The sequence below is a fragment of the Spea bombifrons genome, chromosome 4, assembly GCF_027358695.1.
Source record: "Spea bombifrons isolate aSpeBom1 chromosome 4, aSpeBom1.2.pri, whole genome shotgun sequence".
Taxonomy (NCBI): domain Eukaryota; kingdom Metazoa; phylum Chordata; class Amphibia; order Anura; family Pelobatidae; genus Spea; species Spea bombifrons.
This window is the reverse complement of record NC_071090.1, coordinates 93,340,124-93,367,673: the sequence shown is the minus strand read 5'-3', so window position 1 is coordinate 93,367,673 and position 27,550 is coordinate 93,340,124. Positions and strand designations below refer to the sequence as shown.

The 27,550-nt window shown below is 41.1% G+C and overlaps 1 protein-coding gene across 2 annotated transcripts; it reads right to left on the bottom strand.

Annotated features, from left to right (window-relative positions):
• On the bottom strand, nucleotides 1–27,027 carry ADAMTS7 (ADAM metallopeptidase with thrombospondin type 1 motif 7). Of its 2 annotated transcripts, XM_053463578.1 has the most exons (24): nucleotides 26,654–27,027; nucleotides 20,148–20,503; nucleotides 19,585–19,744; nucleotides 17,392–17,597; nucleotides 17,001–17,084; nucleotides 16,663–16,787; nucleotides 16,260–16,409; nucleotides 15,904–16,047; nucleotides 15,198–15,342; nucleotides 14,878–14,970; nucleotides 14,410–14,555; nucleotides 12,158–12,327; nucleotides 11,361–11,494; nucleotides 11,101–11,221; nucleotides 10,728–10,972; nucleotides 10,253–10,394; nucleotides 9,941–10,067; nucleotides 9,260–9,473; nucleotides 7,419–9,062; nucleotides 6,497–6,649; nucleotides 5,738–5,908; nucleotides 5,269–5,415; nucleotides 4,929–5,085; nucleotides 1–915 (listed from the first exon to the last, which is right to left on the bottom strand). In XM_053463578.1, exons 1-24 carry the CDS (start codon nucleotides 26,727–26,729, stop codon nucleotides 755–757), a joined length of 5,271 nt encoding a protein of 1,756 aa, XP_053319553.1. In that variant the 5' UTR covers nucleotides 26,730–27,027; the 3' UTR covers nucleotides 1–754. The 2 variants fall into 2 exon arrangements, with proteins under 2 accessions (XP_053319553.1, XP_053319554.1); XM_053463579.1 differs by lacking the exon at nucleotides 4,929–5,085.
• Nucleotides 27,028–27,550: the final 523 nt, after the last annotated feature.

Below are 27,550 nucleotides of genomic sequence, written 5' to 3'. Positions count from 1 at the left end.
TTTTGTTCTCTATGTAGAAGTCACAAGTGCTTACCATGGACATTTCGGCAGCCATTTATTAAAACACAGGCTTAAGGAATTTGTGAGATAATAAAATAAAAATTTGCCTTCTTCGAAGAGCACTGAAATTTAACGCCGTGTCTCTGGGCATTTGCTAAAAGTTTGAACTAGAGTGAATGGTCATGCGTGGCAATGAAGGAATAATGTGGCATATGCAGTTTTCAATATGACTGATAACGATCAGTGTGCAATACTAGTTAAGTGATTAATACATAGTATGGATCAGAGAAAGGACACAGACCTCCTCACAGTTTGTACATGAGAAATAATGATTATACTGTTAATATACCATTCAATAGTGCACCATTAGACATCTAGAGCACCAGAAAGACCATTATTGGAGAAGGACTTAGATCCCTCACTGGCCTGCCAGCAGGGCATTAGCCGAGGTCAATTAGAGGTTGTATGCCAACCTTTAGCACCAAAGATCAGGAGGCGTTGTGTTGCTGGACGGGTGGCTTTTAAGTAAAGGTTCTGTGGTAGGTCCTTTCCTCACTTGAACATCACTCTTCTTTCTCCTCTCAGTGGTGTAATTTCCTAACCGCGTATTGATGGGGCAGAGGAAATGGCCGAAGAGGAGAACCCATGTATTTGTTCCAGTAGGCCAAGGCTAACCTACCAACATAGTTAATCAAGAAGTGAGCCTTTTACACAGGTCACATTGTCCCTGAGGCAGTAGACATGGCTCCTATCTTCACCTCCGTGACAGCTGCTCGTTATTCTCTCGAGGACCTAACAGATAGGACTGACAGGTCTTGCAGCATAGAGTTTGGACCATTGGCAGTAAGCAGCGATCCAGATTCATCAAGGCCTGGCAGAAGGGTAACGCGATTCGGTCACCGGAGCAATATGTACCTACAGAAAAGACAAACCTTGCATAAGAGAACAGGAGACGATAGAAGGCGTGCATAAAATGAAGTTTGCATATAGTATTCAGGCTGTAGAGGTCGGAATTATCTGCTGTACCAGGGAACGTTTCGGAACAAGTTCATCATTTAGACCGTAATTCCCTTACATTTCATTCATAGCATTCTCTTTCACGAAGGAGGCTATGAACACGATGCTTCTCTTCTTGGTTTAATGTAAAACTCAAAAGGTTATCCACACCTTCCTTGGGAACCAACCAGTTCTGGATATCTCTTTGTAAACATCATCCAGGAAAATAGAAGTTTCGTGCCTCGAAAGTGTAAAAGAAGCCGGATATATTTCCTGTCCTTGGAATCTGGGGCAGGAATATATTTAAACACTTCAAAGGTTTCTATTTTTCATCAACTCTGATGTCTGACTTTTAGATTACTAGGAACAAAAAAAAAGTCAACTATGGTTGCCTTAAAAAGGCCCGTGATTTCCCTTTAGTAATATGCTGGTGTTTTTTTTATGAGCAGGTAGTTTATTCCTCTGAAGCAGCGGTATGCTTCTGGTGTGCCGCTAAATACCTTGCTTAAGGCAAACCATGACATTGACATGATATAATAAAAGAAATGCAAAAATACTGTAATAAAACTTATTTCCTTGTATATGCCAAACAAAATACTAAAAGTAATGAAAAATAACCATTTTCCCAATTTATTTATTTATTTTTACCTCTGCCCACCGTTGGGGTTTATCTCATCATCGTTGTGGCAGATTGGCATGAGGGTTTTTATCCTACATTCCAGATCTATAACAGGTTGCTATAGCATGGTCTACTGTATCTGTTCTTTCACAAAAAATGAAGAACACCCCAAGCCCAAGCACTCACAGGGTTTGTAAAAGGATATCTTTCTTTAGAAAAGTTGTGCTTTTACATGCAAAAAATACATTTGTGAAACTTGGCACTCTTTCATGTATTAGTGTACTGCTCTGTTCGCACCGAAGGTCATGTCTTACTACCAGGGCCAGACTGGCCCACCAGGATACCAGGAAATTTCCCGGTGGGCCGGCCGGCCGGTCCGTGGGCCGGTCCGCCCGGTTGGCCAACATTAAAAGCTCTTATTTTAATCTGCATATTTTATCACAAAGGATTAATCACAGAAACTTGAATGGTGGTTGGGATCGTCAGAGTGAAACCCAATTTAGTTGTAAGAACTGATTTCGTTATTCCCTTTGGTTTCACATTCCTTCCCCTTTAAGAGAACAGCTTTTACATAAACATACCGCAGACCACTGTGCACCATGAACTGTGTGCATTTAAAAAAGAAATTATAATAATGTATCTGGGATGAGGTATTCATTGGATGATGCAGCGCTAGAACAGTTGTGGTGGTATTAATAGCCAAAAGTTTCTTACAAGAATATCGTGAAGAATAATGTGATCGCTGTTTTTTTCCACTGAATAAAATGGAACTTTTTCATCTAAAAATTTTTGCAGTAGCAAATGTTTTTATTCCATTATGTGTAATGTATTTTCATTTATTATGGCCTTTTAACACTTTTGCTTTCTGGCATTTTAATACAAATTATGTGATAAAAAGAATGTTTTATAGTTATTTGTATGGAAAATAGTGTGACTCGGGTATGTATAAGGGGTGCGTGTGGGTATAAGAGCTCGACCGCGAAATAAACTGTAGGGGGCCGGTCTCCAAATGTTTCCAGGGCTGCTTTTCAGTCCCAGTCCGGCCCTGCTTTGATATGTGTCTCGATATGGTGTTACACCGCTTTGTTGTCAATTTGAAACTTGACTTTCTACATGTAGGTACTTTGGTTTAATTTCACAAATGCCAATAAAAAATGCAAATAAAAAAGAAAAGTTGTGCTTTAAAAATTAGCCCATGACATATCAACTTGGACCTTGTGATCTGGCAGAGGTTGTCTGAATTTTCTTTGTTAATGTGTAAGCAGCTTGGTATAAACATTAACTTATAGCCCCCAGGATGGGTGAAATGGTGGGGGTTTGGTCAGAAAAACACAAATGTTAAGTTGAAGCACACATCTTCCATACTTGGTAACATATAAATGTACTTTCCCAGAGCACTTTGCCACCGGGCCGTAACATCGCAGCAACATCCAAAAGAAGGCAAAAAACCCCCCAGTTCTGGTTCTAAAAAAAATTCAAAACCCCAGTTCTTCCTTCACCCCAGAAAGGCAGTCCGATCTCTCCTTGGATCAATAAGCTGTTTCCCCACAATTTAAAAATGATATCCCTGAACATTATGTTTTTGCAAGTATACATCCAATTGTTGTTTAAATGTCTCTACCGACTCCGATAAAACTACCTCTGCAGGCAGAGAATTCCACATCCTTATTGTCCTTACTGTAAAAGACCCTTTCCTCTTCCTTAGTCTAAATCTCCTTTCTTCCAGTCTAAGCGCATGACCACGTGTCCTATGCATAGTCCTGTTTATGAACAGATTTCCACACAATGGTTTGTATTGGCCCCGAATATATTTATATAACGTTATCATATCCCCTCTGAGGCGCCGTTTATCTAAACTAAACAGATTTAAATTAACGTTTCTTCCTAACTATAGTGCTCCATTCCTTTTATTCATTTTGTAACCCGCCTCTGCACTTCCAGTGCTATGACATCCATCTTTAGAATAGGTGCCCAAAATTGCACAGCATATTCAAGGTGCGGTCTTACCATTGATTTATACAGAGGCAACATTATATCTTTATCCCGCGAATTGATGGCCCTTTTTATACATGACAATACCTTACTGGCCTTAGCAACTGCTGACTGACATTGCACATTATTTCCTAGTTTGTTGTCTGTAACAATTTCCAAATCTGTGTAAGTTGTGTAAGTTGTTTGTGCAGCTACCCCAAAGTGCATAACTTTACATTTATCTACATTAAATTTCATCTGCCATTTGTGTGCCCAGTCCCCCAGTCTATCTAGATCCCTCTGCAGCACAGTAATATCCTGCTCGCCCTGTATAACTTTACCTAGTTTAGTGTCATCCGCAAACACAGAAACATGACTTTCAACGCCTACTGCCAGGTCATTTATAAATATGTTGAATAAAATTGGTCCCAGAACAGAACCCTGAGGGACACCACTTACCACTTTTGTCCAGCTTGAAAATTTACCATTTATAACAACTCTCTGTTCTCTATCGCTAAGCCAATGTTCAACCCAAGAACAAGAATTTGCATCTAGACCAATTTCCTTCAGTTTGAATACTAACCTATTGTGTGGAACCGTGCCAAACGCCTTGGCAAAATCCAAGTAGATTACATGCGCTGCAACACCCTGATCTACACTTCTACTTCTTAGAATGCAATTAAGTTAGTTTGACAGGACCTATGTTTCATAAAACCATGCTGATTTTTGCTAATAACACTGTTCTTCCCAATGAATTCCTGAATATTATCCCTTGATAGCCATCTTCTCTGCCGGCGGCTTCCTTGTTCCGTGTTTCATGTTCTGCGTGTTTTCAAAAACGTTGTGCTGTTGTATATAATAGTTTCAGGCGGCTCAGTATTATCCACCCAGCCAGATACTCTGACTAATGAAAGTTATCAGAGTAATGGACTTCATTATTGTTGCCGCAAAGAAAGAGACGGGGTAGCGTTGGGGCAGAAAATGTCACTCAAAATATCAGCTGACTGACAACAATGGCAGTCTCCAGATAAAACCAGAATTTTGTCTATGCTAACCTACATTACTGTATAGAGAATTATATTTTATGTTGAGGGAGATAAACAGGTGACATTTTTAACTATGTATCCCCAAAACAATTATATTGATTTAGAAACAAGCCGCAAAGCTATTTGTAGTTTTAATTAATATGTTATGGTGAAAATGATGTCCACAGTTCTCTGAGAATTGTCTATGTGCAGTAGATAAAAGGTATATGGAGCTGATGGAAGAGATAACTCGTAGGTATAGTAGATATTTGTGTAGCAAGGTAAGCGTTTGTGTTCAGCCAGGAAGGAGCACTTACTGTGTGAAGGCGGACATTCCTGAAGATGACATTTTTGGGTGTTGTCAGGCCGTGGTTGGTGGTCGCATAGACTGCTATCTTCCTCGGTTGCTCTGGTCCTTGTGTTCAGACATTTCACCTGCCGTTCCTGGATGCCACCACCACACGACGCTGTGCACTGCATACAGCCAAGCGTGAGGGCAGCCGCAGAGAGAACAGATAGAGAGAGGAGGTGTGTAAGCAGCACAGATGAGCCCCAGTAAGGATCCAGATAAGGAAGTCAGGAGATAGGGCAGTAAAGCAATGCTTTGCACTCATAGGGAAAGTGAGTAGAGAGATGTGTGCCACGCTTTGCACTCACCTGGCTCCACGGTGCCACAGACCAGGCTGTGCAGAGGTGTTCATTACATGAGCGTCTGGAGTTGGGTTTCAAATTTTCATTGCAACTTCCAGTTTTTGGACATGTGACATCTCTCTCCTGTTCTCCCCCTCCACACTCCTCTGAGCACTGTAGGGACATAGGATAAGTGTACGGCATAAAATACACCTTGTGCAGACATAAAGGTTGTGAGAAGTTAAGCAAGCTCTTGTATAACCTATAATCGCTAATAATATTTTAGTACGTTTGCCAGCAGCTAATGATATGCTGATGATAGAATTACAACTTCCAAAACTCCAAGTTTGGCCTTAATAAAAAAAGTTTTTTATATCAGTATCACAAGGCCGGTTCTTCAAAAATACATACTTTTTCAATTGCAATTTCCATCTCAGTGATCAGTGATATCACCCTTCTCAGCCCGTCTCACCCCAAACAGTTCTGAAGCTCTCACCTCACTCCAGGGTGAGAAGTTCCACTCCATGCATGGTTGTTCTTGGCAGGGCATCTGGGTACGGGGCTTGGTGACAGCTTGACAGTGGAAGGGTCGCAGAATTCTTTTGTCCCGGATATTTACGCAATGAACATCTCGTACCTTGACTCCCGTGCCACAGCTCTGAGAGCACTGTAAAGATGGATGCCATACATATGTATAAACGAGTGTTACTTAGGGGACCATACCTGTTTATGTACTTGAGTAGATTTGATGGGGTAGAGAGCTAAAGTAATTTAACAGATGCATTAAAAGTATACAGATTCTATTTAACATACAACTGGAAAAATTGCATTTCTACAGGTTACTACCCTGTGCTAGGGCAGAATAATAGACTACATAAAGAGGTGTATGTAATGTAAATAAACATATGTGGGTTTACTGGCTAAAGGGAGACTTGCTGAGAGAGTTTCAACTCCTAGACATCACTTTATGTTTTGATAGTCCATCCTCAATCCGCATCTGGTGCAAGAAGCACTTGACTGGCCCTGTATTATGTTTAGTTAAATCAGTGAGATTTGTTCAAAGTCTACTCAAATTTGCCAGCTCAGTCCCTTTTGCTTGACAAACTTAACAGTGTTGGCCCTTCATAGTGAATAGTAGAATGAGGGAATTATTCCCCTTTTAGTGAATTAACCCCATTGACTGGTTAATAAAGATTCCCAATTGGTTCATATAACAAACTTTCTTTTACACATAATGAGTTAAAATGCGGTTTACCTTGCCCCAGGCCCCCAGGGACCAAGAAGCACATGGTCGTAGAAAGCAGCGATGGGCAGGAGCTGGCTTGGTAGCAGGGTCGCACGTCTCATTTCCATCTTCTGAGCACCAAACGGAACGCCACATAGCACCAAGACCGCAACTGGTGGAGCACTAAGACACAAGGGCATAATATTATCAAAATGAATATATTACTTTCTAAAAGTCTGTCATATATCGGAACAGAATGCATGTCAAACAATTGCAAAAATAATACTAACTTCATGTAGTGCAAGCTAGAAACCACAGACAAATGTTCAATGCACATACCACTGACCCATAGAACAGAGAAGTTATGGTTAATTCTAGTTGTGGAAGATGGCAAATTATTTCAGATTAAACACCCAGCTTTGCCACTTTTGTAATGGAGAAAGCAGTGATGGTCAGGAGCTTGGTCAGATGTCTCATTCCCATCTGCTGAGCACCACACGGTGGTTATGCTTTAACAGGCTTAAGGCCTTTTGAAAACTCTCGAGGGCCATTACTTGGACATCAATTGAGTTTCACCTTGTTGATAAATCCATCTATTCTATTCCATTCTAACAGCATATATTTTGCATTAGCACATTAGTTACATTTGATTAAGTAACTGAAGCAATGGTCAGGAAATCTCTGTTGGTGCATGTATTTATATTAGGCCTTTAAATTTGATGTTCCATATTGGACATTGGCAAACATTGAATAAAGCTAAGGTCGATCCATGATCTCTTAGGCAAATTATTATTTGGAGATCTATCTCCCCCAGTTGTTTTTTATTAAAATCCCTTTGGCTTTGTATTAGGTGAGCTAAACAATATGTCCATTGTGTTTGGCGCCCTAAGCAGTCACCTAGGTAGGATCTGTAGACAGTCTGGCCCTGTCCTAGGCTCCCATTTGTACTTACCTCACTCCAGTTTCCGACCACCCAGTAGCCTTTACTTAGGTAATTGCTGTCTGAAGATGACACAAAAGTGGTATGAGTTATGACAGGAGGCTCAGAAATCCCAGTTGACTCTTCCCCATCCGTTATTGCCCTGAGATGAGGGGAAGAGTTTCCAATGACATTAGAATGAAAGTCAGGTGTCTTTTGACTGTTGTGATTTGGCTCTGATGGAAACATGGTTAGGACAGTGGGTAGCAAAGATGTAACTTGAGAAGCAGTAAAGGCATATTGATCCGGCTTGAGGCTTGACTTTAGTGCAGTGGGAAATGGGTTCATAGGATCATTTGATGGTGACTTGGAGGTAGTTTCCATTGCCATTTTCTTTGATTCAGTACTTGGTAAAAAATTGGGTATCTGACTTGATTCTTCTTGCATCTGATTTGCTAAAAGTGTGCTTGTTGTGGGTTGGGAATACAATTCTGTGAAAGGATCTAAAGTCAAAGCATACAATGGTCTTTTTGTATGGTCTTGTTGTAGGTCCTGTCTTGGATTTTGCGAGGCAGTATATGTTGGATTTAGCGAAGAATCTTTAACTGGAGCTGGCAGTGGATTAGCTGTTGGATATTTTGAAGGATCGTGTGCTGAATCTGGTAAGGAGACTGGTATGGAATGTGAATAGGGGAAATTTGCTGGATCTGCAGTAGGATTTGACCACAGATAGGATGGAAAGTCTGGCAATGAACCGTCTGAAGCATCCTGTGCTGGGTGCGACAAACTTGTAGGTATATCTGATTTGGGTTCTTGTGTAACATCCTGCAAATTATTTCTAATGATATGAGGTAATGAGTCTTCAGTTAGGTCTTCTGATGGATTATATGTTGTTTGGTACAATGAGTCCCCTGGAATGATTTTGAGAAAGGTGTTATGGGGTGTTACTGATGATGATACCTGAGTTGTTTGTGGTTCCTCAGTTGTTCCTAGGAAGTCATAGTGGTTATTAATATAATCGTCATGAATTTGTTCATGTCTATTCCAGTCTTCCTGTATTGAACCTAAAGAGGTAGATGTGTTAGGTAAATCTGAGTACTGGACATAGCCATCGGTAATAGATACATCCACCACCTGTCTGGTCGGGATAAAGTGGGAAGTTGTTGTGGAATGAACATTTTCCTCTGCCTCCTCTTCCACCCCATTCCCCAAATCATCAGCCAGGGCAATCTGTGTAGGATGTTCTTTACCGTGGTGTTCCATATTTCCACCTTCATCAATATTGTTATCATCAAGAGGATCATAAGACAAATCTTCATGGAAGTTGATAAAGTTATAATCATAGTAAAAGTCATCCACAAATGCCCGTCCTTTCCCCTGTCCTCCCTCTCCTATGCTAGAAAAGTCTCCTTCAGAGATAGAGTTGTCTTGTGGAGGGTGATGGTTACGAGAGGGTGCTCGTGGACGACCAGGAAAGATGTCATTGAAAATTTCCCTGCTGGATGATCCACTTCCTGTCCAGTCAACGGGAGTGTAGAAGGAATCTAGTGGGCATGGAAGTAGCGTGCAAATGCGGTTGGTCAAGGGACGGTGAGAAGGTTCACAGACTTCCCCTTCAGTTTTATTCATGCAGTGCACCTCCCGATACTGCACTCCTTCTCCACAAGATACAGAACACTAGTAGAGAACAGAAAAGTGTCCGTTAAGAACACTGTATGCAATCACAAGTATTAAAAAGCCATTGTAATAAATATCAACCAGGTATGGTAATGAAAACAGATACTTTGTATCAATACTGAATTATGTAGCATAGTACTGGTCAGCTGGAGGAGATGCTCAATGAACAACTTATTTCTCCACCTCACCCAACCTACCTCACTCCAGTTGCCCTGGTGCCACACAGCAGGACAGGGCAGGTGGTGGTTGCAGGGGATACTAGGTTCAGGCCTAGCGAGGTGCTGACACTCTGTGGGTTGTAGTGCACGCTGCTCGTCGAGGCCTACTCTTTGGATACACAGGACAGTTCTCTTTTGCACACCATTTGTGCCACAGGAGGTAGAACACTGCTGCCATTCTCCTACCCACCACCTGCAAGGACAGACGCAGACATGAGTATCCAGGGCAAGAATGCTCACCCCACCAGAGAGCAGCAAGCTGGTGCTCAAACATGTACCCATAATGTAGGAAACATCACACCAAACATAAAGGAGTGCAAAATAGTTAAATGATAGGTGTATGATACAGTTTATCACCTATATTGTTTCATTTAGAATATGATCATTTTCAGTACAAAGATGTGAATACTATATACAAATAAAATTTAAAATGTCTGGTGAACACATAAGTAAAGTTGCACAGGACATACTGGTAGGAAAGGTCTGAGTTGATGAATAAACCTTGGGCGGAAATTTAAGGCAAAAAATCCCCAAACATTTTATTATGTTACATATTCCTATAAAGACTCACCCGAGGCAGTATTATATGGACAATATAGGACACTTACTCGATGAGCGTATGTATAAGAAGGCGTAGTACTGACATGGGCTGCACCTCACCTAGGGGGACAAGGCTCCTCATTGCAACTTCTCTGTCTATCATCAGGTCGTGACAGGGAATCACAATATCTTTCTTCCAAAAGACCAACCGTTTTTTCAACACAGTGCACCAGCTGCCTCTGCACACCTGTAACAGATGTATGTACTAAAGCCGGAGCAATTTAAACAGTAACCTATAATATATGCATATCAACAACCAGACAGATTGCATGAGCCAACAAGTATTTATGAAATGTCGACAAACGGTCAAATATATTATTTGCGTGAGAATGAAGCAGTTATTTGTAGGAGTAGGCAGCTACTATATCTCACCGGTGCCACAGGTGGCAGAGCACTCAGTCCATGACCCATATCTCCAAGAGAACTCTGGTGGCTGGATCTCATTACTGCTGTCCTGGTCTCTTTTCACGGTATACTGGTAGCGAATACCTGGGTTCTTTTCTTGGAAAAGCAGCTGTGACAAAATTGAACAATTAGTATTGTTTACATTCAACAATCTTCATGAGAAGATGACAATCCACCGGTATGCATGCTTAGTTCAAAGAGTACTTCATTATACAGACTCTCTCTTTATATATGTAGATGTGTGGGTGTGTCTATGGGATGGACATTGTGAAAATGTGCTTCTTCTTGGTTGTCCATGATTTCATTGACTTATATAATCATATTATGATAAATGTATATTTGTCAATGAAAACTTGACAAGTATCATTGTTTAACACTGGAATGATCAACAAAAAACAATAGTCTAGACCTTAACGCCTAATATGCATGTTTATTGTTGTACCTGTATCCAGACTGGCTCATAAGTTGGTCCAGGGGCAGTCAGATTCTCCAGGTTTCCGGTACGAGTATAGGTAAATGTTGTCCCTGCTGCCTGGTAGTCACCATCCCATTGAATGGTCCACCTTCCATTCAGAAAATACTTCTCTGGATCTTCACTACGCAGCGCTAGGAAGTTCTCAGCCTCTGCCACTTCTTCAATACGGATCTCGCGTGCTCCTGGAGGAATTAGACCAATATCCACATACCCTGCAAGAACAAAAAAGGTTTTAAGCACTTATACTACAAGCTTTGCAATTGAAAATCTGGTTTACATGGATTGAAGTCTAGACCACTACCTTATTTTAGAGGACCAAGACATATTTTACAGAACTTACCAAGGCCATCAGTGTCCTCAAAGGTTTTGTGCACAGTATGACAAGTAGAATCATCTCCCCTGCAAACCCCACATCGATCCTCAACTGCATTCGAGTCAATCTCATAGTCACATCCAATGTTCTGAATGAAAACAAAGAGAAATGTTTTTATAACTAAATTATTTAGAAAGCAGTTTCAGTGCATGTGGATGCCTTTAAAAGTTGGTTCTGCTTAGAAAATCATGAATAGCTATAAAAGGTACTCAGAAAAATGAACCTACCTTACAGATGCCATTAATGCACATGTCCCGGCTTCTATTACCCTCGTAACACGGAGTTCCATCAATCACAGCATCCAACAATCTCACTGCAAAGTGCTCCTTGTGTGACCGGCAGTGCAGCTCACATGGATTAACTGACCAATACCAGATTATAATGATCAATATCAATGCAGGAGGGAATTAAAAAAACAAACATAAACAGTAGGTATTGACGGCAGGTATGTTTCAGTAGATGAAAGATGCCCTGGGGGCTTGTAAAAGAGGAGGGAAAAAATCAATACAGTGCATTTTACATGTTATTACACATGTTATTGTACTACACAATTTCTTCCTTTTTTGTATGAACAGTATTGCGGTTTAGGATGGGGAAGGAGGATCTAGTCCCTGGGTTGCTTTACTGGGACTGATCCACCTCGTTTGAAATTGGCCAAAAAGTTTTTTTGGGCGGAGATCAGATCTCTGCTTGCAATTGTCCTAGTTATACCGTAATTTTTCCACTCTGCCTCAAGAGAGGCAGAGCCCATATCCCAGACTTCATATCCCAGTACAGGGCACCCTCTGTATAGTACATATATGTTCATTTTTGTCATTGAAACATTTCTTTTCCTTTTCTGGGTCAATTATAGGATTTGTTTTGCTGATAGAAACACAAATTCCCCTACCCATCAATGGTGGAATGACATAGTTAAACCAGAACGTCCAAGTATAGTGGTTTGGCATGCTGCAATATTCGAGCATTCAGTTTGTTTTTTATTTACTTTTTAATTCCAGCATTAAGACAATTAGTTGGAACTTACTGCTGCTTGGCACAGGACTCCAGCGATGTAGCTTCCCCTTGTAAGGAACAGAATCAAACTGAGAACACTGCATTTGCCTAAAAGAAGGAGTATCCGGGGGGCAGGAGACAATGTTACACACTCTGTACCTTTTCCGCTCTCCAAGGCAGTAACGCCCTCCATATCTGGGGCTGCAGAAACAAAAAAGTAACTTTTACAAGCTATGGCGATACAAAAAAAGATGTATGTCTACATTTTGTAATTAATACTGAAACTTAATGTTGTTCTGTAGATAACGTACAGCCCCAAAACTGATTCCTACATCGGTACGTATAATTCTGACCAGTATAAAGCACCACAGTGTATCATCATGGCGGATAACATTGAGGCACTTCAAAAACTGCACAGTACCTCATCTCTGTATAATATTAAAGCTTTCATGCCTTCGATTATTCCTATAGCTCATTGCTCTTCCAGCCTATGAAAGGGTTCGCATTTCCTGGCACTGATTAGTATAAGCAAATCCACATTTTCTGAAAGAATGGCGGCTTTCATGGTCTTCTAAAAGGCAGGCCAGGGTGCATCTATTGTGGCATATTAGAGACACCTGACACCATGTGTCACCAATGCTATGAGTCCGTGACAGATGAAACCCAGGTTCAGTGAGACAGAGCTTCTGAGAATACATCCTTTGTGCAGCAGTACAATACATACAGACAGAAGGGAGTCACGGGTAGCGTGTTTCCCTTCTAACGGTACCTTGGCAGGGTTGGGGTGTAAGCAAGACGGGCAGCGGGTTTACAGTAGAGAGAAGAGCTCTCATGAACAGCATTGTTATTCGATCTCCTTCCATGTCCAGCATGGTAAGAGTGCAAGACCTTTGCCATTTGCACATTAATCTGGTGTAGGTCTTACCTACATGTTATGCGAGTGAATGTGGAGTGTTCATTGCTGCATGTTCTCGCACAACCATGCCATGCATTCAACACCTTGACTGCATTAGGAGAGTGTATGAAAAGTGTGTTAGGGTCTTTTAAATAATGGACAATTCTACATGTCTAGCCCTGTCCATGGACTTATGATCAAACACATTACCTAACATGAGATATACGGTAGTTTCTTTGACAAGGCCAGATCCTGCCTGCATTATACTTGCTGCGAAGCCACCAACTTGCTAGCAATCTCTCTCTGAATCAAACGGCATGCAGCGTGCTGTTTCTGCCTAACCTCCCGTCTTGTGAATACATGACTGGGGCACTTTCACTGTGCAAATGTGCAAATGCACACAGTATATTTATTGCTCTGCAATTTAGTCATTGTCCTGACCCTTGGACACCCCAAATACTTAATAATATTTTTTGGTGTATATGTGACATTGTTTACACTCCGTGGATATGACTATCCCCTTTTCTGTGATTGACGTCTCACAAAAAGTCTTGGGTAGACTTAGTGATCTGGGTGATTCTCCGTGTCGCTGAGCAGGTGTGGAGCTGGGTGCTACCAGCCGTTTCTCATCTGTGTTGGCACAAATGCATGTGGGGGAGGCACTAAGGACGCAGTTTACCTAGACACCAAATAGCCTTCCCTGCTACTACATCACCTTTGGCAACAGCTGGAATCATCTTTCTCTCTCTGTCCTCAGGCGGGAAATCGTCTCGTCTGTCCTTGTATATCTGCCTAAGTGATGTTGAGAGGGTGTTGCAGGGACACATCTGTTGTTGCATTCAAAATGAAAATGTTCCAGCTGAAGAATTATCCTGCTGCCAACATCTGTTTTTGCTGCCACTATTTTCAAATGCTTTAGAGTTCCAAGGAATTAATGTTCTTCTTGTCCAAAGATCCAGTTCCTTTGTTCCAACTTCTGAGGGTTCTGTATGAAAAGGCTGGCAGTCTTGCCCGGGGCAGCCTTTTCTTTGCCTCTTACATCAACTCTCACATTTAGTTTGCTGGGTTGTCACTGCTGTGAGCCATTTTGCAATCTTCACAATATTTTTCATGTGTTACATTTCTTGTTTTAACTAGAGCTACTGAACACTTAACGATAAATCATTTGCTTCGCATTTCATTTTACTATCACACAGTGATCAAACGGCTCAACCATTCTTAGCATATACAGCACATATAGACAAATTTGAATTAAATATTTGATCCGGTACCCATTTCCTTTTTGTTCTCCCCAATTATAATAAATAATTATATATCTGGGTTGAGTAAACGAATAAATTATGGTTCATTTTAAGTTGTCTAGACCTAGACCTCCATCAGTCACTTACGTAGGGTTACTGCAATGCCGCTCCGCACTCTGTATCCCAGCCCCACAAGTTCGGCTACACGGGGACCATGAGCTCCAAGAACCCCACAAGCCATCCACGGGACTAGGGCGGTGGCCAACTGGAACACAGTCTCCACCAAAGCACCACTGCATAAAATCCAAATGATGTGTCACAAGATCTCTCTTCATACCAATCCCAGAACTGTTTAGCAAATTATTTAATTATACCCTCTTTATTAGAAATCATCTAATACTCGTATAATACTCCAGCCAAATAAATTATTCCCACCATACCCTGCCGCGTTATTTTCACTATATTTCCTGGTGGAAGCGTAACTCTATCGGCTATGCTACTCCCACCATGCTCCCTAAACCTGAATTACTGATGCTCCACTCCTACAGACTAAGAGACTGCTAGTGGCAGAGCTTTAAGCAACTCTTAACACAAAGTGATTATCTGTGTTCACACCTTGTTTTCCCCGCAGGTTGTTCCATCCACAGCAGCGTCAAGTTTGGAGTGGCAAGTTGATCCAACGGAACACCACAGCGTGTTACACACATTCTACAAACAAAGCCATCAACATATACATTACAATATATTCAGATGATCATAGTTTGCCTTGGCTATCTGCACACTGGCCATTGTCATAAATGATTTGTACTGTTCCTGGTAGATCAATGCGAAAATATATGAACGTTCTGTCTATTCCTCGGCATCACAATATGTAATGCATATACATTTTAAAGTATGAGCTCTGCAGGGTACAAACGCGTTGGTGAGACTCTTACATCGATGTCCACACAGAAGCTAGAGGCAACGCCATACTGCAGCCGACACTGGTGTCCAACATCATATAGCACCCCAGGGGGCACAGATGGGAACTCTAAAAGCTCCTTACTGGGGAGATCATCCAGACAGAGGCCCCAGCCCCGGCTGTAAAATTATAAACAGATTTAATTAAAATAGACGACACGCACGGAGAGAGGGAAGAGGAGTAGCTACGATACAACGTTCAACATTATTTAACACTGCAATCTAAGACATTTATTACATGCAGGGCTCTTTTACAATGCATCCTGTCATGATGATGTGGCAGGAAGTGGATGATCCTCTTGTTTTTGTTTGGAAATGCTGTAGGAAGTCAGCGGGGGGGAGGGCAGCGTGAGGAGCATGTTTGGTCAGTAGGTGCGTAGGCTGCTCAGTACGATTTATATTGATGTAAATATAATCAGATGTAATTAACTGATATCTGGCATGGAATATGCACAAGTTTCCATGAGCATACAGCCAGAATTTCTATCCAAAAGCAGAGAATTAGATATTCTGGAGAAACAGAACAATTGCTTGAGGTCGTTATGTAATAAAAAAGAATAGGCTGCCACACCGACATGAAGTCTTTATAGAGCCATGAATAATGAGAATGGTGGAATGCAGAACAATCCTGTAACTTCTAGGGTAACATGCATTTAATAAGACAAAGATTCAGTCTCTTACTCCAAGAAGCGGGTAATGTAATCTCTGCTACAGCGGGACCAGGTGAGAGGAGAATTATCATAGAGAAGCTGCGGTGACATGATGTGCGGTCTCTTTCCTTGGGGCTCACATTCATTTCCGCTGCCATCGTGCTGTACCCCAAAACTAGGTGATGAGAGGCATGAGTCAGGTTGTTAAGAACATTTAGTCTCACACGTTAATTTAAATAAAATATCAATCTTATATAGACTCTCAGGTGATACCCAAATGGATCAATGCTTTCACCTAACTTCGTGGTAAATAGAACAGGATATAATGACACAAAGGATATTTACAAGGTGGGCACCTCTTGTGTTCGGTCAAGTAACACGTAGTACCTGTGTCCTATTTCATGAGTAACAGTGAATGCGGTGGGGAGGCCAGTATCTTCATTAATGTTACAGCTCCGGTGCGGTTGGCACATGCCGGACACATGAGAGAGTCCTAGGGTTTCACAAGGGCGATTCATAGCAGCACAGATGTCTTTTCTGTAATGACATAACACACACACACACACATGCATATGCTATACATTGTGATAGATTGATGAAGTATAGATTAAGGATGAGTGATTCCATGTTTGCAGGTATCTATACTGGTGATGGCACTGAAAGTAGAGTGTTGGGTGTGAAATAAGGTAAAATAAATATGATGGGAGAGCTCTAGATGTGAATACGGTGCTTTGGGCTGCCATATGAAACTGGTTAGATTTACTACAGTCCTTAGACCCCATCATGTCACCTGGTGAGGAGCACAGCAACATCATGGTGTAAAGGATGTTCCTCATCCTTCATATTCAGGCTCTTCTGCCACTTACAAAAACTGCGCAGAGTGTTGTCTGCATGATGAGTTATCTTCAGTTCCTCCTTAGCAAACAGGAAATATGTTTAAATATACCCATCTACACACTAGAAAAACATATCTTTTAACTCTGTGCTGATTCCTATCGTTATTTTAAGCTACATTTCTAAACATTCCTCCGAGCTATATTTCACATCCTCCACAATTCATTATCTTAACCCCCAAATTCTTCATTAAGCCCAATGAACTCACTCCCATGTAAACTCCCTTTTGGTTACCTCCTCTCTCTCTAGTAGAATCAGCCGCACAATGACAATGTTTATTCTGTTCCCAATGCTTGCATCATGGAAGAGTCCAGCTACCTGGGGGTGAAAAATCAAGTGAGTCAGACTGGAAACCTCAATCAGTCCTTGGTCTCACTTTAGATTCAGGATAGCTATATGTTATTCCCTTCAATTCCTTTACTGTGTTGCTGCTACTACCACTGCTACTACCTCTCAATAAAGTGAATCTTCCTTAAGTTACATCTAAGCATCTAGTTTTAGATTATGACCTCTTGAAAACAAAAGAAACATTGAACGTGGAGCAAGACAATGCCAGTGAAGACATGAAGAATAGTAAGTGGTAGGATGCGAAGGATACCTGTATGATGCTGAAGTAATTTCTTACCATATTCATTATAGTCAAGACATAGTTCTCCACGTGGCTTCTGCCATGGTATTCAACCATCTTGTGGTCCGCCACCACCAGTGTCTCTACCCATTTCTCTTTGCTAATGGACCGTGGCCTTATACGACGGGTCTGGTACTTCCTTGTCTGTAGTTGTTCCCAGCGCTCTCTCCTTTTATCCCACTTACTTTGAGCATTTGGATTATCTATTGAAATAGATATATGGTATGAAAGCTACAAACTAATGTGAAATTAATGTGATTACATAACAATATATTAACTGATTTAAAGTGAAATTATACTCATCAATTGATGAGGCAGAAGTCCAACTCTTTGTTTCTCTTTCCTCTAATAATGACAGAACTCGCCATATTATGCACTACACGTGATGATTCCAGACAGATTTAGTTTTTTTTTTAGTTTAGTTCTCTCCTGTGCTTATACCCGTTTGCTCTATCTTTAGGAACTGACGCAGTCCTAAATTATCATATCTCACTTTTTCCTCTTTTGAACAAACATGTTTGAAAAAGGGGTAATTGTCCTAGAGATCTTAATACCCTATCAATGTCTTTCAAAAAATCGCCAAGACAGACATTTAGTTTTTAATTCAGTAGAGACCCAGTTCAGGTATTTAAAGACAAATTAGTTAAATTTTGACAAGTCTTTCTGCTGAAATATATAGCATATGGTAATGACAGCCTGACACCATCGATGCATATGCCAGCATTTTATGGGGACAATTGCCGGTTCATTATTGATAGTAGGAGGAACAAAGAGCCCATTGTCTATTACACAAAATATCTGTGGATGATATTGTTCTGATTTGGAGGAGTGGCATAACACAATAGGATATATTAATGCACAACTTTTCTTCATAATACTACCTTAAAAGACAGGATAAATAGATAGACAGACAGACAGAAAGTAGTATACCCACAACACTAACCCATCCACATTAATACAAATACCAGTTCAAACGTAGGTCAGGATTTAGCTTTTTTAAGTTTTTAAAATTTGAAAAACACTGGGTTCTGGCTTTTTCCCATAGGATCTGGTGTGCTTTCAAAGAAGAACACTTGAAATAATCCACTTTTAACCACATCCTGATTGTATCTCACAGCTAGAGAGCCCAGTTGTGACCAGCTAGAATTCCAGGGAGAATTCTATAAAATGTCACACAGACACAACCTAGAGGATACAGAGCCGACTCATATGTGTGGTCTTGCTATGCGCTTGATCTGGGTATTTGTAGTGTTCCACTTCAATCTCCACCTATAATGATACTTGGGGTGTTATTATTTACTCCTTTACATATTCAGCCCCCTCCCCTCACTGGGTCACACCAGGTTGACAGCCAAGCTTGTTTTAGGGGCAACATGGCAAGGACTGGAGTTGAAGAGCATCAACCTTCTGTACCTGGCATCCAGCTAGAGATTGACATGTTCTCCTCAGCATGCATTAGACCTTAGTCCACGTTGGATATCAGTGAGCAAGCAGAAACATAAACTTATACAACTGTTATGTCCCAAAAATGAATTAACTGGCCCTATTTGTTTCACAAAAGGACCCCTACCCACTTAGGGCTTTGTGGACATGGTACGTTTATATCTAATCATCCTAGGAACTGGAATTCCTTGAGGTATCTCTCAATGGTTCAGCAGAAACCTCTTCTTCACAGGATACTGAAATACTAGGAGATACATGACTTTGCCATAGGTATTTGCCCTTCTGCTCATCCTTTAGTTTAGGACCTTCTGGTCTCTGTACAGAGATGTATATCACTGTATTCAGCAGAGAGGACAGGGATGCATTGTAGCCTTCAAACCATTTACTTCCAGCTGAAAATAAACACCCATGGTTTCCATACAGTGCGCATTCATGACGCAAGAACTACATGTGACTGATGAGTTCTTTTAAGATAAAGGGCTCCACACACACATGATTGTGTCTGCGCATTCCCAGGCAGAAGTGCTTACATGGTTAAAAAAGCAGTTTGAAAACCATCACAGAAAAAGAACTTGAGATAAGAGGGTGCACTCTCAGAATGCAGACATGGGTGAGAAGGAAGATGTGTAAAGAGTATATAGAAATGCTGGTATATAAATAGGAGATTTTAGAAAATAACTTTTTGTTGAATTATCTCTAAACTGCAACTAATTTGTGACCATGAGACTGTTTGAACTAATGTCTTACCCTTTACGCCGCAGCTCTTGTGCCGAGTTTGTTCATCTGCCGCGGTCTCCTCCAGGTGGCGTCTGTATATGCGATGGGGCATTGATTCTCCTGATGACGGTGCATTTGGTTCCACTGGTTCAATCAGGAAGTCCTCCTGCGCCAGCTGAAAAACTCCGCTCTGGGACAGAAGACACAGGATAAGAATAGAAGGACAAAAAAAAAAGACAAGTAGGTGAAGGGTTAAGTAAGAAAGTGACAGTGAATGTATCCCCCGGGGGTGAATGAAACACTCCAAAGACAGAGCATCCAAAAACAGATGTGTGAACAAGTAAGATCTCACACACCTGGCATCACATCACCCTTCAAACTCACTGTCATCCTTTGCACACCTGGGACCTGACAGCCCGCAGACATGTTGAAGTTTGCACATCTGGGATCCACCACTAGACACACCAATTACTAATCACTCCCAAATAATTACCAGGAGCGCTCCTGCATCTCGGCGTGCATCAAACCAAACAGGCAGACATGGGAAAGTAGGAAGACGTAGATGTTAGGAACAAACATTATTGTTAGCTTACCAGCCCGCTGCAGATACTGACAGCTGCATTCCCCATAAATCGGTGCTCGTTCTGCACCTCTCCACTCATGTGGCAGAAGTTGGGGGGTCGGCTGTGGATTGTCGCCTCTCGAATGCCTCCGCTGTGCCACTCACTCACATAGCCAGGGGACAGCAGCTGGTGGTTTTGACTAAGGTTAAAGGTCAACTCCACTCCCTGGTACTTGATTGCATAGTACACAGGGATAGGATGGCGGGGAGAAATACCTCTTTTTCGTACTGTCCGTGGCGTGAGGTCGAACGTCAAGAAAGAGCCTCTTTCGTCCACACGGACAGGGTGAACAATGTCTGAGTCCAGAGAGAACGTGAGAGGGTGATCTGAAATGAGAACCCGAAGAAATAGTGTTCAATAGACTGTATACAGCATGCTGATATTATGTCTGTTTACATCAACGCATTGTATCAGTTTCCAAACCATGTTCATATTTATCAATAAATTCATCGTTTATATAATAGATATATTAGGATTTATTCTGTAAAGAAGGAAAGTCATTGAATTCACTATGCATTATAAGGGGTCATCTCTGTTAAACCTCTGGACTGGGCCTGCATAATGAATAGATCAATTATTCAGGTGACTTTCAAGAAATCTCATGAATTTATATATGTTTTATACAGAAATATCCGAGATGTTCCTAGAGCATGGAATGGCCGCTCATAATCATAAGTGAAGTTAATGAGATGAAACTGCAAACTCTCCTGCAATCTCCCTCTTTAATGAATAAACCCATTTGTGGCTGTGTATAATATTTCCTTCAATATACTTCTATTTCCTATCTTATTACGCTAAATGCCCTATAATAATTTATCCCACATAGAGTGCATTTATAAACTATATATAGGATGTCACTTTAAGTTACTATATACACAGTGTATATACAGCCTATGCATAGGTGTGTATATATATACCTATATCAGACTATATGCTATATATATGGTCATGTACTGTGTTTATCAGCCTTTGAGCTATGTGCTAACAGGAATTTCCGTTATATCGGCTCGAAGGATGCTGGCAAACAGCAGCAGAACTACTTAGAGTAACATGGTAATTACTGGTGACACTTTCATTCCGCTGACTCCTCTAAGCCAATATATACATTCCATTGCCAAGCCATGGTCCAGCAAGTTTACAAATAAAACATGTTACAGAAGAATGACATCAAGGCTGAACAAAGCCATGCGTTTGCATTGTATTCTATAGTTGCCGTGTCACACAAAGACTCTGCTAACTTCCTCAACATTGTATGATGCACGTGCTTAAATCACAACAAGCAGAGGTCATATTATTTTGAGCTTGAATAAGGAACTGCCTCTGATTTACTTATGAATTAAGCAGGGCCAGCACAGATCTCCACTTAATGCATTAGGAAACTGAGGAGTTAAAACTTAAGTGAATCTCTGTGACCATCCAATGCACCGACCTTTCTACTCCCTTCTGCTATTGTTAAAATAATTAAAAAATGAGTTATTGTTACTTTATATTCTTTAGTTCTCATCATGCTAGGTCAGTCTCGGTTTTGCAACAGCTGGAGAAACATAGGATTGCTTATACGTGAGGGTTCCAATGTAAAAATGTTCCCAGCTTGATATAAGACCCTTAAACATGCAATCAGGCAACACTTTGCCTTAAAGACCTTTCTGGCCACCGGGGGGGGGGGTTAAAGTCTAATCATCCCCAATGTTTCTGAGAATTCCTCAGTTCCCTGGGAATCCGCATCAAGATCCATCTAAAAATAGCTGCTCCAATGACAGCTGTAGGTGTGAGCTTTTCTAAACGACTAAATAAAACCGATTAAATATGGTGCGTCTTCCAAACACAAAGGCAGTGAAATAACATCGCACGTGAAAACGTGCCCTGGGGCTTAACAGGTTTCCCACAACCTTTGGTCTTCAGCCAACGAGTGACTCACTAGAGCGGAGAATACTTGAACACTTGTTCTGAAAGCTATAAACCTTGTGGTTGTCTTTGGCTACCATGACCTGCCCATTATAGTTAATTAAACCATTCCCCAGGAAAGCTCAGGAATTCTTTCCATATCCCCTAATCACAGTAGTGTGCACTTGATGCTTCTCCAGTAACCAAGTGGTGGGAATTTTTGTCTTTGTCCAGCCCTTCCCCCACCAGGCTCCTAATTAGCATTCATATGTCCACAAGATTCCCACTCACATCTGCATTTGTATCTGACATTTGTAGTGACAGGGGTCAGCTAAGTCCATACATTCAAACCCCATACATATAGACTGAACAGCAAGTTCTTTTAGGTATAAAGGCTCACTGCACAGATATCCCAGGTAAAAGCAGGGCCAGGCGAAGGATATAAGCTCTGATCTTACAGAGAGAATATCAAATAATATCAATGTACTGAAGAGTGTAACAAACATTAATATCATAACAACAAAAAACACCCTATGTTAAAAATGCCACTATATATACTATTAGGTACAGTCAGTGACAGGCGAGGGCTCCCCGCTCCCATATTATTAACAGGTACAGCCAGTGAAGCCCATTAAAGCACTAGATTAGTTCGGTTTGCCAGATGGCGAGTTCAGGCCTGCAGCCAGACGCAAGCCAGGGCTGCCTGCTCAGACATTACAGATACAGACAGCATACCTCCCAACAGTCCTGGTTTTCAACAGACAGCTGTCCTGGGTATCTGCCCCATTGTCCAGCTTTTTTTTTTGGCAGTAGGGTCCATAGGCCAATTCGTAAGATCTGCCCTAACAGGCCCCAGACAGGTAAAAAAAATTAAAGGAGGTCGGACGGCACATTTGTAACTCTAAGTGACCTCCTCATAACACTAGGCGGTTATTCGCTAAGGCCTGAGATGTTGAGGGGTATTCGATTGAAAGATGAGGGCTCTTGCTCACATATGCTGAAATATCCAAATTCTGTCCACAAATAACTTTGTTTTAATTACAACACATTTTGCTTCCTTATCATGGAACGTTTCATTAAAAGTTTAAAAGTTTTACAAATGATGTTGCCACGGCTGCAGAAACCTTTTGTCAAACACTTTAAGAAGCAGGTTTCTGTAACCCCAGCGGTTGAATACAAATTCACCCATCACGAAACATAAATATTATTTGATACAATCAAGACCTAGAATGTTATTTAATGACATCCATCATCAAACCGAGTGTGTGGGACAAACGTTACACAATTTAACTGTTCGCATAGTTCTGAATCTGTGTGGTCCTCCCGCCTCCTCCTCCTTCCAGTGGTCCACAGCTGTATACAATACGTCCATGTTGATTCTTGCATGCAATAATTTTAACACATCTCAAGAACTAGCTATGTAAAGCTTTTAGAAATGACACCCCATTAGTTATTTTTCGATTGCTAGATGAATTAACACCTACTGTGAATTATTTACAGGGGGGTGCTGGCAAGGGTGCAGCGAAGTGTCCCCTGGGATCTCCCGATTTAAGGATTTTGGCCCACTGTCTGAAGCTTCTTTTGTACGTTATTTGTAATTTTACATATATCCAATAGGATGTATACATTAAGGAGAACTTTAGGCAGCGATTACACCCTGACTGGGTCTTTACTGTGATTCTGTTGTGGGAATATCCTTCCTGTAAATGTGTTTTAGACAGGACAGGATTGTACACATTGACCCTGTTGTCTGCCAAAAGTGATTACAAAAGTATTCCTGGGCCACTTGGCTGGACTTGTCGCCGAGCTCTGCATAATCTGATGGAGCTATATAAAACAATAAATAATAATAATAATAATAAATGTTAGCAGCCTCTGATAATTAACTTATTAAAAACACTTTGCATAGCTGATCATGACCATATTTTCAATACAACTTCTTACTATGAGCTGATAATGTAGCTTCGTGTCCAGAGAAGTTCAATCATAACTGTATACAACCTATTATTATTGTTTTTTATCATCAGCAGCATCATTATTATTATGACCGCAGTGCTGAATAAGTCATAATTAACACAAAAACTTAAAAAAACATTCTTGCAATGTCTTCCTCCTCTAGGGACTTAGTTTTGATGTTTTCTGCTCTAAAGATGAGGTTGACATGAACAGCCTTTTTTATACTGGAGATGAAGAACAAATGGTCTACTATAATATTTTTAGGCTGATTTTGACCTGAGACAGCGAGAGCTTCCCTTTGCTTCCATGTACAAGGTCATTGTGCCTAACAATGTTAGCACTGTGGGTTCAAGCTTTTGGAAAATGATAATGCCCCAGGGGTCTGACAATAAAACAAAAACTGAGCTGTTATCTGGCCAGCCTCTGATGGCCGAGCCACAGCAGAGTAATTATTAACCAGATGTGAAGGAAATTCCTGCCGATGGATGTTACAGCACCGTAATGTGCAATTATTATTCGCTTTAGGGTTCCCTGTATGCCAATGTAGAGGGATGCGGACTCCAACAGACAGAGCCCACCTGCTTCAGCTATACAAGGAGGCTCTGACGGAATTCATGGACAGAAGGATACATGTTCACATTGATGTATAAGATGGGGCTGGAGGTTTTAAGACCCAATAAAACCCATGGATAAACACTTCTGCTGGCTGAGCCTTGCTTAATGTGTTAAATCAACATTAGCTCATTACCTGCAGTTTTCAAATAACAGCAGACCAACAGGAATACGTAAGCACTTCCCACTACAATAATGCCTATTGTCCGGCGTCGGTGACCCTCATCGCTGATAACTTCACCTTACCCCTTCCCAAACACACAAGGACATTTTCATAGTTGCAAAACGGTTTTGTGATCTTCAATTAGCTTTTTAAACCTAAACTCGGATTAGGGAACACGATGTGCCATTGGAACACAGGAGTGATGGGAGCGATAAAGGGTCTCTGTACACTTATGAGGATATTCCATTAAAAATCAGCCGTTTCCAGCTACAATAGCCATTTACAGCATTAACCCCACCTGTGCTGGATTTCTGATCCATTTCATGTTCGAAAGCTAATTGACCCTAAACTTTTGAACGGTAGTATAGTTTTAGGGCAAATTAATTTTTATTGGAAGTTCATCTCATAACTTGGGCAAGCTGTCAACAGCCAATCACAAGGGGGTTTATTCACTAAAGGGAGAGTTGGGAGGAGAGCTGTATTCTTCTTAGACATTATGAATAGACTTCAATGGGAGCTCATTTGGCATTTTTGCTATATGACCTGACGGGCATTACTGTGCATGTGTAGCCAGTGTACTTAAGTACATTACCTTCTACTGGAGCAATGAGCAGGGGAGGAGCAAAATGAGACAGAAGTGTAATTTACTAACCCATATTAAAAACCACACGCATGAATTACTGTATATTGCTATAAAAAGCACTGGAGCAGATGCACAAAAGTACCTTCTCGTCATGGGATATGGAATGCCCCTTTTATTTATAAACACATTGTTGTTTTTACACACATTATTGTGACTTTTAGGGCTGTATAATACTGCGATACACTCATACCCAGCAAACATTCAGAGCTCATAGTAAGGAGTTAAAAGAAGAAAGAAGGGCAGGGGTTATGCCATGTTTATATCATTATTATATCAAAAACCACCAAAGCATCTCATTTTCTTAACCCGTATAAAAAAACATAATTTAATTAATAACAAATAAAGAAATAAATAATAGGGACTGGAGCGTCCCTTTAGTCTTAGAATCTTGCTGTACATTTCATCTTTTTTTTATATAACACTAGCTGTGGGCTGCCTGGGGGAATTATTAACCCTATCAGTGTCTACAGGATAGCAGACACTGTAAGCCATTGTATATATGTGACATAAAAGTCACCATGCAACTCCATGCACCTGCAATGCAATGTAAAATATACAATCACACAATGCTGTTAAACCTCTTGGCAGTTGTAGTTCGCTAAGCTTGACTTAGCAGGGGCCATTTGCTATTTATAATCAACCTTGTAATTGCAAAGCAACAGGTACCCAAACCATGCTCACATTTTAATTTTTAATTTAATTTTTAATGTAAAATGTTGGTTAAAAAAACATTCCAGTAGAATCCTGCAATAAACAATTGTAACATATTTCATCCTGCCCTGACCTGTGTATAGATCTAATAGTGCAGCACATTTGGTCTGGAAGAACAATGGGACCTGTATCATTTTCTAACTGAAAGCAGAGGGTTGTACAGCTTTGTGTTCTTATATATGAAAGTAGAGCTTTGAACTTTGCTCTAGTATGTAGCAGTGTCTCTGTTACTGGGCAGGCTGCTGGCTCACAGCTGGTAGAAAGATGTAAAAGAGTTAAGTTTGAACAATCCCTTCCAGACTGTGGGCAGAGTCTGGATAAGCAGAGGGGACCCTCTCACTATTAACTCATTGTTAGACAGACCATATTTACTCATTAGCTACACACATTCTCTTAAGAGCAAAACAAGAAACTAAGTGACTGAATGAAGAGAGCAGCAGTTTTGTTGGATTTCAGCATGATTGCACCAATTACACAGAGAAATAAAGGTGCAATGGGTTTACTGACCTGAAACATGGGGGGCCACGTCCTGAGGAGCAAAGCAGAAAAGAGCCAGCAGCAGGGGCCACATCCTGATAGCCATATTGTCATTGAATGATCAGGAGCACATTGTGTCGATCTGGTGCAGGTTGTGTACTGTGGTGTGAGGCAGAGCAGGTTAGAGTAGTGAGTGTGATTGTGGGATGTTGAGCTCTGTCACTGTGTGTACTTGGATGCTTTGTTAGTGGTGTGCATTGTATTGGGGTGTCTGTGTGGATGGTAGGAGGGATTCGCCTTTAGTAGATCCCTGGCCACGCATTCCCCTTTGGTTTCCCTGTGCTGGGATTTGGTGACAGATTACCCTCATCCGTGGGATTCTACAACTCTTTGTCTCTTGTCATCTGTTTCTTGTCCCGGTTCTAAACTTTAGAGACCCTCCTCCTGTACTGCCCCCAACTGCTTTTTGTCCTGCCCACACCCAGTGTACTGCCCCTGCCTCTCTATCTATAATGCAGCTCATCCCAACCCCTATCATCATGTAGACCCCGTATATAATAAATATGTGGCATTTGCTACATCTTTCTCTTTATGTGCTCCAGGATCTCCAGCCTTCATGCACAAGCTCTTTATACCCACATAAGAACACTGCTACTCAAGTCTTGCCTTTCATGGGTTATAATGCTCCCCCTTAATAAAAATGTGTATTGTGGTGGGTGTAAAAAACAGAGATGTCCTTAAGCTTTTAAAGATGGAGTTCTGTCGCCATCTAGCGAAAGTTTAGTAAACAGCAGCAGCAAAAATAAAGTGTCACCTACAAGTGTCCCTCTATTGTCTCAAATATCCTATTATTCGTTGGTATTTCTGCATTGGTATCCCATTCATATTGTAATTATATAACCAATCTTATTTTTTCTCTGGTTTTGT